Source organism: Caenorhabditis elegans, chromosome X, assembly GCF_000002985.6.
Source record: "Caenorhabditis elegans chromosome X".
NCBI classification, from domain to species: domain Eukaryota; kingdom Metazoa; phylum Nematoda; class Chromadorea; order Rhabditida; family Rhabditidae; genus Caenorhabditis; species Caenorhabditis elegans.
Genome location: NC_003284.9, coordinates 14,898,486 through 14,908,308, shown reverse-complemented (window position 1 = coordinate 14,908,308; position 9,823 = coordinate 14,898,486). Strand labels below are relative to the sequence as shown.

The 9,823-nt window shown below is 33.5% G+C and overlaps 2 protein-coding genes and 1 non-coding gene across 3 annotated transcripts; 1 reads left to right on the top strand and 2 right to left on the bottom strand.

Moving 5' to 3' along the window:
* Positions 1-2,694: 2,694 nt before the first annotated feature.
* Positions 2,695-2,909, bottom strand: Y70D2A.6. Its single transcript, NR_072617.1, has one exon. It is a non-coding gene; the product is annotated as an Unclassified non-coding RNA Y70D2A.6 (non-coding RNA).
* Positions 2,910-3,047: 138 nt separating this feature from the next.
* Positions 3,048-6,428, top strand: hex-5 (beta-N-acetylhexosaminidase). Its single transcript, NM_001381161.1, has 11 exons — positions 3,048-3,174; positions 3,274-3,359; positions 3,404-3,489; positions 3,785-3,956; positions 4,003-4,194; positions 4,278-4,464; positions 4,519-4,654; positions 4,701-4,795; positions 4,839-5,013; positions 5,057-5,272; positions 6,150-6,428. The coding sequence occupies exons 1-11, from the start codon at positions 3,081-3,083 to the stop codon at positions 6,214-6,216; spliced, it is 1,506 nt and encodes a 501-aa protein (NP_001366664.1). The 5' UTR covers positions 3,048-3,080; the 3' UTR covers positions 6,217-6,428.
* A 1,026-nt stretch (positions 6,429-7,454) lies between these two features.
* lips-8 (Lipase) lies at positions 7,455-9,804 on the bottom strand (the record flags this gene model as incomplete). The annotated part of the gene is made up of 8 exons (NM_078073.2): positions 7,455-7,916; positions 7,967-8,069; positions 8,122-8,214; positions 8,262-8,378; positions 8,644-8,744; positions 9,235-9,337; positions 9,386-9,635; positions 9,680-9,804. 8 exons carry the CDS (start codon positions 9,802-9,804, stop codon positions 7,537-7,539), a joined length of 1,272 nt encoding a protein of 423 aa, NP_510474.1. The 3' UTR covers positions 7,455-7,536.
* Positions 9,805-9,823: the final 19 nt, after the last annotated feature.

Genomic DNA, 9,823 nt, shown 5'->3' with positions numbered 1-9,823 from the left:
ATATTTTGTGAAGCCAGAGAGTAAAATATACTGTGAAGCCAGAGAGTAAATTATACTGTGAAGCCAGAGAGTAAAATATATTGTGAAGCCAGAGAGTAAATTAGACTGTGAAGCCACAGAGTAAAATATAGTGTGAAGCCAGAGAGTAAAATATTCTGTGAAATACTTTACTCTCTGGCTTCACAGAATAACTTTCTACTTTACGTTTTTGTGGGTAATTGAAATTTAGAAGATTAAAACATTTTGGGGAAACGAAACCCATAAATATTGCAATTTTTTTAATTATGTTCCGTACTAGCTCGCAAGCATACTTTGTTTGGTATTTTCTGGTATCTTTGTCTATGATCAACAGTTTCATGGAAGAAAAAAAGAAAGCCTTCACATGCTTTCCTGTACTTTTGGAATTTTGAAAAGTACACCTTTTGGTTGAATATTGTAATTTTTTTTTTAAACATCCGTTAAAGCTAGTCCAACTTGTTGGTTCTGTTTAAATAAAATGACAGCTGTAAACAGTCTATGGGAAAAATGGAAGGGGTACACCGTCTTATTTTCTGACAAAACTTCTACATTTAAATTCAATCTATCAACTTTCATTTTTCAGGGATTGGCCGACTTGAAAAGATATGAGTTTTGTTTGATATTTCCGTTAGCCATTACCTATCTTTGCATTTGACCTTAATTGGTTCATATATGGTCGACGAAATCAAAAAATCGGGTTAACTTTGAGCGGAATAGTCTGTGTTGATTAATCGTTTTGTATTTTGATAAGATAAAGTATTATCGTTTTCTTTTGTTTTTTTTTCTTTTAATTTTTGCTGTTCACATTTGAGGTTGTACTGATAAGATAAGAAATATCTTTGGCACTAAAAAAAAGGCTGTTTGGCTTTTTTTAATCTCTCTTTTCAACAGCATTTTTTTTGAATATCAAAACATTAGCCATGATCTTTATTTTGATAACATTTTCATTTCTCATGTACGGACGTCAAAAAAAAAAAACGTTTCCTGGAATTTCCATAGCCTGACGCTTTCTTTCAATAAAAAAAATGTTTCAAACTCTATCCAAGCTCAACTTCCGTGCTGTCAACATCTCAAACTAGCTGTCATCAAACATCATAACATTGCGTGTTTCAAATGTGCGTTTCAAATTTCTGATCTTCGAAAATGATCTCTCAGTCCGACCAGTCTGTGACCAGCACTAAGCCTGAGAGCAGTGGCGTCTCTTCTTCCGTCACAAACCTATTTGTCTCAAGCCTCAAAACAATGCAATTCTTGTCTTGATTTTTTGTTCTTGCGTTGTAACAGTTTTAGTTTCAGCCTCCACGCCAACAGAGACACAAAACAATACGTTCATTTTTTTTAGTGTAACTTTTTTTGTGTTTCAACCTCAAGATTGCTAAAAAGTAAATTTGCGGTGGGTCGAAGATGGCCGAACTCTCGTTTTACTATTTAGCTAGTCACTTTCAATTTTTTTTGTGCCTGGAACGCTTGTTCATTGATGTGTAGTTGTGTGTTTTCTATCTAAATTTACAAGTTTCATATGTATTTATTGTTATATATTTTCACTTTAGCCAATACATTTCTAGCACAAAATTGAAAAATAATCAGTAGTTCAAGAATAGATTTTTGATTTAAAAGGGGGCTTTGTGTTATGGTAATTGTTGAACATTTTATTGAAGATACTTACAATTTTAAAAATGACAATCTGTATAATTTTCATTTAATAAATTGTGAAGATTTTCGAAATTTCATTTATTTTAACACAGTGGAATTATTAACGGTTGAAACCGAGTGTGGAAAAATTGTTTAATACTACTTCTACAGTGCGAAAGTTATTATAAAACTCGGTAGGACTCTCAACATGCAAATACTATTCTATAATAAGTTCCTCAAAGAGTTCAAGTTTTTCGCATATTTGGCTATATTTGGCAATTTGGTAATTCGTCAAAAGTTGTTTCCAAAAATTTAAAACTTTAGCAGAGTTTTGAAATTATATTTCGAATTAGGTTTCATTACTTCTTTTTATAAATATTGTACATATTACTAGTCGAACGAATATATTATAACAACTCTTTCAATTTCTCACCTTTAAGATATTCTTATCAATTGTATCATGAATGAAAAAATAGTGCGAAGTGCAAGATGAAGCGTGAAAGAAAAAACTTGATATCTCACGCACGTGGGGGTTTTCTCCCTTTTCTTGCATTTTCAAATCTTGTTCTCTCCCCCTGTCAATAATTTTCTACACAAAAAAGTCTAAATTGTTTTTTTGCGGTCAGTTCTCTTGTCATTTTTTTTCACACTCACTCACTCAGTAGTTTTATTTCAAATACCCGTTTCATTGTTGACAATATGCATTGCTTTGATTCGCTCTTTGGGTTTTTTTTTGTGTTCCGCTCTATTGTGGTGTGGACAAGTAGTAGTATTTTGTATAAGAAGGATCAATTCAAAACCATTACTTGAAACGTATCAAGTTACCTTTTCTTAGTTTTTTCTAGTTTTTTTTTTGGCTATGGTGGGAAATTGGGTATCACGCGCGGGTTGATAGGATATATGGGGGGAGGGGGGAGAGGTGAATTATTTTTACACAAAAATTCAGTTCTCCTTACCTTTCTCTATATTTAACACGTTTTTTTCTGGTTCTCGGTTTTTGGTTCTAGGTTCTAGGTTCCAACTTCGAGATTTTTGTTCAAAAATGATGAGAACGCGAAAAAGAAAGAATGGGAGAGTGGAGAGATAGAAAAACCCCATTATCACTACTTTTCGACGAACATCAGTCAGGTTTAATGATATTAAATGTTTTCCTAAAGGTACTTACTCAAGTACCCTACACTTGTAACCAAGCCAATCGATACTCTTTCTTTAGTCGTCCCCCCCCCCCCCCCATCAGTCCGCGGTTTGTTTGCAAACCTAAACTATACACTGTTTTCAGTTTTTCGCCACTTTACGTTGTTTAACTATTGGGGAGTTTCCCAGCTGCCAACCACGTCCTACATATGTATCATTATCATTTGCAGCTCCGCTCATTTTAATCTTTTTTGATTATGATTATGTGCAACATTTTTCAGATTGTTTGGAAGCCTATGCTACTTCGAAGGACAATCTGTATTTTAGCGTGTATTGTACAGTTCGCAACATGCGGATATCAAAGGTCTATAGTTCATTTTGATATGAAAGGTGAATTCTGTTTATATGTCTAGATAATGTCTAAATGTCTAGATAACTATACCTAGATAACTAAATAACTATAACAACGTTTACAACTGTCCTTTTTAGGTGCTCCTCCAAAAGTCGCCTACTTCAAGCAGCTTCTCACCACAATTAGTGGGTTAGGTGCCACAGGAGTGTTACTAGAGTGGGAAGTAAGTTTATATGAAAAAGTCACACTTTGACATTAATATTTCAGGACATGTTCCCATATCAAGGAGGTCTTTCTAGAGTTGTTAATAAAAATGCTTATACCGAAGAGGAAGTGATTAGTGTATTGGAACAGTAAGTTTTGAAATCATGTATTGAAAATTTACAAATCCATGTCTTCAAAAATATCATGTTTATTAGAGTATTCTGATTATTGAAGCTTTACATTTAAAACATAAATTTCAAGTTTTGAAACTTCTGGGCCATACGCTGCTTTTTTTGAATGTTATTAACAATTGATACTCCAGTTCAAATCTATTTTTTACTGTTTACAATACTTGAACATCTGATATTTTGATAATCACTTTAAAGATAATGTTCCAGATTAAATTTCATCAAATATATCTATGTGCAATATTTTTCATTTCAGTGCACAACAGTTACAACTTGAAGTGATCCCGTTGGTTCAAACTCTTGCCCATATGGAATGGATACTGAAAACTGAAGAGTACTCAGTGCTGCGAGAAGACGAGCGTTATCCAATGGTAGCTTGTATTGGGAACCCGGAAAGTTTGGATATCATTTTAGACTCGGTTAACCAAGTAAGCCTTACACTTTCAAAATTTTAAGAACCGTAATATTATTAAGCTAATGAGAATACATTCCAACTTCAATACTGGATATGTGCATATTGGCGCAGATGAAGCGTTTCAAGTGGGAATATGTGATGCGGATCGCGAGATTTTGCCGGTCAAATATGACAACAATAAGTTGCGTATGATCTTCGACCACTTGAGAATGGTGTCGCTTAACATTACGGAAGAATATCCATCCACAAAGGTATGTCGGGGGTATTGTCAAAAGTACATCTTTGTCTCGGTCTCGTCAACCCAGTTCCGACCCCATAAACCCAGTTTTTCCAGGTGTTAATGTGGTACGACGAACTGAAAAGTGCGCCCTTAGAACTTATCAAAGAATACAACCTTGACAATCTTGTGATACCGGTCGTATGGAAATATACCGCTAACTTGGACAATGATTTACCTTCAGAGATGTGGAAAAATATGTCCTACTCGTTTAAGGAAGTATGGGGTGGCAGTGCTTTTAAAGGTAGTTGTATATAATTTGCCAACAATAATAATTATAATCTCATTTTTAATTCAGGCGCGGATGGTGCTAGTCGGTATTGGAATCGCTTGAAACCATATATACTCAACAATAAAGAATGGTATCTTCAAAATGAAAAATATAAACCACAGTTTACGACCTTTGACTCTATCATCATCACTGGTTGGCAAAGGTAATCAAATTCAGAATCAACTTTCGATTGATATACCACCGTTCAGATATGATCACTTTGCATCACTCTGTGAACTTTGGCCAACTTCAATGGTATCACTGGCATTGAACCTGATTGTTTTAACAAAGTTTCATATAGACAGTAAGAAAAGTTCAAACATCACCATTTCAATTTTATATTACAGAGGAGTCTGCCGAACAAGTAATACAGGCATTAAATTGTCCACAAACCACCACACTTGATCAGCTTGTGGCTGGGTCGGATCGGTGCCGATTTCCCGGGTATCGAGTACGGGATTCAATAAGAGATTATGTGCAGTTAAAGACATTTTTTGAAAACTCCACGTGGGTTCACAATAGGTACTATCTTAATAGCATTTCAGAATAAACGTCGATAATTCAGGGAAAACGGCTGGTTGCAATCGTCACACATGAGAATATCAGCTAGTAACCCATATTACATCGACGCAATTGGGAAGGCCTACGAAAGAACGCTGAAAAAGTTGGATACGGTTTCGAATAGTTTAAGCACTTCGTTTAGTGAAGTGTTTTACCCGGATGTGATTGAAGAATTCAAAACAGATTATTTCCAGCCGTTCTATGAGGACCTACAAAAAAGGTGAGAGTTCTGAGCATACAAAATATGTTTTTGAGTTTTAAGTTCACCTAGTTTAAAACAACATATAATTAAATTAACAACAGTTCCAAAAATTACTGTTTGATCAAAAAGCGACAGTTTCCAAGTTTTAAGGTGAAGTAGCGCCAGTGGGGAAATTGTTAAAAATCACTCCTTTGGTCCAAAAATGACCAAATATCATGATAAAACTTTAAAAATAAATTTTGAAAGTTTTTTATTTACTGTCAAAAAGTGGCAATTACTCAGTTTTTGCCATTCATAATTTTGGAAGTTGAACAAAAAAAATTGTTTTTCGACATTTTTTATGTTTTAATTTTGTTTAAACTATTTTTGTTAATTTTTATTAAACATGCGACATTTCTTGGCAATTTGCCAAAACTTTGACCGGAAATTATGAAAAATCTAAAATTTTTTAGAGAACTTTATTATGATATTCGGTTTTTTAGATCATTATAAGTGCATTCAGGCAAAATCTTCACTGACACTACTCCACCTTTAATATTTTTTTTATAGTTCATAAGGTTGATATTACTTTTTCAATCAAACGTAAAAAAACACTAAACAGGGGTTCTATACTATAATTTGAAGTGAATAATTTATGTTGTTCTAATTGATTAATCTAATTACATAACACTTCTTGTTTTTGTTACAACATTTTGGCGGCAAGATCAAAAGTGCAGCGACATAAATTGATACTTAAACTTTTGTTAACGTCACATGTTGATTCACTCAATTGACGCCGCAAAAATAAACACTCTTCAAATTCCTTTTTACTAGAGAAAGTGCCAAGACTAAAGAACTACACCGATTCAACTTTTATTGAAAATTCAATACATCATGTCCAATTAAATATTTGCAGAAAAGAGTCAGTCGACAACATTGATACAAAACGATTTTACGTGCCGCGTCCGTGGTTCCGGAGGTGAACAGTTGGTGTAATTTATTTTGCCATTTCGATGATATACGGCTTTACGTTCAATGTGTATTCTTGCCAATCTAGACGTTACTACACGGCCTGGTCCAACCCTTACTCTAACTTCTCATTTCTATGAAATTTCAAATTCCATGATTCATGTTTTCAGGATGCTTTAATTTTTTGATTGAATACAATAAAATGATTTTGGTTTTTCAAAATGATAAGAGTTGTAAGAACATTGTAAACAAAAATTCAATCATGTATTCCCACAAAGTAAATGTAACTTTTGATTGTGGTCCACTGACAGAAAATGCACTTAACTCAACGAATAAACGAGTAATAAAAAACCAAAATATTTATTAAAAAGCGATAATTCAATAAAAATTAAGCTCCAGACGCTGTGACACCGAGAAGTTTTTAAAAAATTGTGATTTTAACTGAAAATCAGCCTTTTTTTTCTAAAACTTTGAACCACCATAACTTTTTTTTGAAAAATTTTCAAAACGTGATTACAAACTTCGGTAGTTTTGGGTCATTTTGGGTCTAAAAAAACAAAGGTCTCAAATTTCGGTACTCCACCTTTAAGCAAAAAAAAAATTAATTGAAGATAGTTCATGTGTAGTTCTAATTTTAGGATGTTTTGCCAACCTGGGAAAAACTACTAGGAGTATGCTCAACAAGTATTATTTTTGATCGTGTTGGATTGGAAAAAGTTTCAGATTCTTGACAAAAAGATGAAAAATTTTCAAAAGCTTGCAGAATATTTGCTAACCGTTATGAAATCATCAAATGCTTACAAAACACCTTAATTGGAGTAAATTTTCAGACTATCGAAGTAGTGAAAAAATGGTCAGTGCATTCTATTATATCAATGTAGTGAAAGAATGCACTGACCATTTTTTTTTAATATAAAACTGCACCTCGGCTGTAAATTTTTCAAAAAGGGTCCAAAAGTGACTTTAAAAATTTTTCCTGTTAGGAAAATGTTGCTTATTCACTAGAAAAGCTCAGTCGACGTAATTTAGATTGAGTTCACGGCTGAGGATTACAAAAGCAGAACTACAAAGTAGCGGTACTGTTTTTTATTTTATATATAAAATTAGTACATTTTTGCAAAACTTTTAGACTATTTTCAATTAGTTTGCTTCATAACTTTTGAAACAAAAAATCTAGGTAAGCTTCATCATTTCTTTTCGTTGTCTTTGATGATTTCAAGATCATTGTACAAAAATCAAGACAAAAGCGAGAAATAATATTTTATTACTTTCAGTTCCCCTCATATCACGCTCCAATATTACAATTGAACACAAGACATGTTAATTTGTGATTTTCAATCGAAAGACACGTTGACATGCGTATGATATCCGCCAACTTTGTCGCCTACATAATCAGATTGCGTCGTCTTGAACTGATAAGGCCTCGCATTTATCATATCAATGTCACTCTTCACAATGCGCGGCGGGAGATATGATGATTCGTAGCTTCTTGTTACAGTTTCATAACTTCTGACGGTAGTGGGGATGACTGTTTGGGACATTTTTGAGGAACCTTGAAGCTCTTGCGGTGCGGTCTCGAAATTTGAGCTACTGAGCTCACTGAGGTAGTCATAATCTTCAATGTTTCGTTTTCGAGTTTGCCTTGATTTGGGTAAAGCTCGTTTTATTTGAGATTGCGGCTCTTCAGAAACATCTGATGGAGAAGTATGAGACTCTGAAATAGAATTCAGAATCCGGAGAAAAAAGATAAAAAAATAAACATACGCATCATTTCAATTTGTGTATCACAAGTTCTCAATATAATTTCATCATGTGAATATTTCTTATATATTCTGTGACCATCTTCGCCAGGAATTCTAGCTGTTATCTGAAAAAAAATCTACTACCATTTTTTCTTCAATATTTTGCTATTAAATAACCTTGTCACAAATTTTATATCCAATCCATTCATCGGTTTCAGTATACAATGTAAAAACGTATTTGCCTTCGTAATGATTTTTTTCGTTAATATCCTAAAATTAAGAAAAAAAAGCTTTCTACAAGTATTAGTCCAGTTTACCGTTAAAAAATCACTTTCAGTTGGACAAAGTCCGGAATACAATCCGATAACCCTGCTGCAAATTGGAAGAATAGGTATGGCTCCAATGACGCATCCTGGAATGGATACTCCAGCGACCTGAAATTGAAAACTTTTAAATGTTTTTATGATACTTAGAGTGCGGTTGAAACTGGCTTGTTATGAGTGTCTCAAGGGGCAGTTTTAAAAAATTATTCAAGTGTAAATTGTTTTCAGAATAGTGTCTGAAAAGGGTTTAGGGGGAAATTCCAGAATATCTATAAATTTGGAAAAAATAACAATTGTGGTCATAAAAGTAAATACGCAAGATAAAATTTTTTCCAATTATGCATTTAGGGCTTTTTGAGTAAACTAGAAATGTCACCTGCAATGAAATGCCGTGGTTCGGCCCAGCAACACCAACAAAAGTATCCACGTATTGTGTAAGAGGCTGACCTAGGTCTTCCCGTGTATCCACACATTCACCTGGAATTTTACTGGATAGCAAATGTTTAAAGATGGAGTAGCGCCAGTGGGGATTTTGTTTAAATACACTGATAATGATTTAAAACAATAGGATATCATAATAAAGCATTCCAAACATTTTTTTTCACAATTTCCGGTCAAAGTTTTGGCAAATTGCCTAAATTTAGAAAAATATGAGCTTTTGAGGAAATCCAAAGCAATGTCGCATGTTCCGACCTTTACAATGTTTTAATACAAATAATTACCACATAATTAAAGAATAAAAAATGTGGGAAAAAAAAATTTTTTTTTTTTGATCGACTTCCAAAATTATGAGTGGCAAAAACTGAGTAATTCTCACTTTTAGACAGAAAGTAAAAAATTTTCAAATATTTTTTTTGAAAACTTTTATTTTTATGAAAACTGACATTTGGTCATTTTGGCACCATAGAAGTACTTTTTAACCGTTTACCCATTTACGCTATTCCGCCTTTAAGAAAAAAGAATATACCTCCAAGAATAGCCTTTCTAGCAATGGGAACCCCAAGCGAGTACGCAACAACGTCGACATTCCTCTGCGTGTAGTATTTAACTGCTAAAATGAATGTTCGAATCTGGAAATGTTTTGAATGCAGACTAAAATACTGGTCAATAATTATCACCTGCTTTACATGTTCGCATTTCAAAGAATAGTCTGCCCATGCAATCGGATTATTTTTGGAACCGCTATCATATGTAGTCGCATAAAGCTCACCACTACCATAACCATGTTTTTTATATGTAGCAGATAGTGCTTGCATTTTCCCACCCGCAATGTCAGAAACTCCATGAACAAAAATTACTGGATCATTTAGAATTTCATCGTTTGAAGTGCTCTTACCACCAAAAGATCCACCATCTCCAAGATCTGATCTAACAAATAAATTTTTTAATTAAAGAAAAAAGTTTCAAAAAACCTTTGGAGGGTATTTAGAAATGTTTTGCCATAGTCATCTTCTATAAAATCCGCAAAATGCTTGTTAAACTCAGCGAAAGTAGTTTTTGTAAATAAGACACAAAATAAAATAAAGCGGGCTTTCATTGGAGAAGAAAATAAAGTG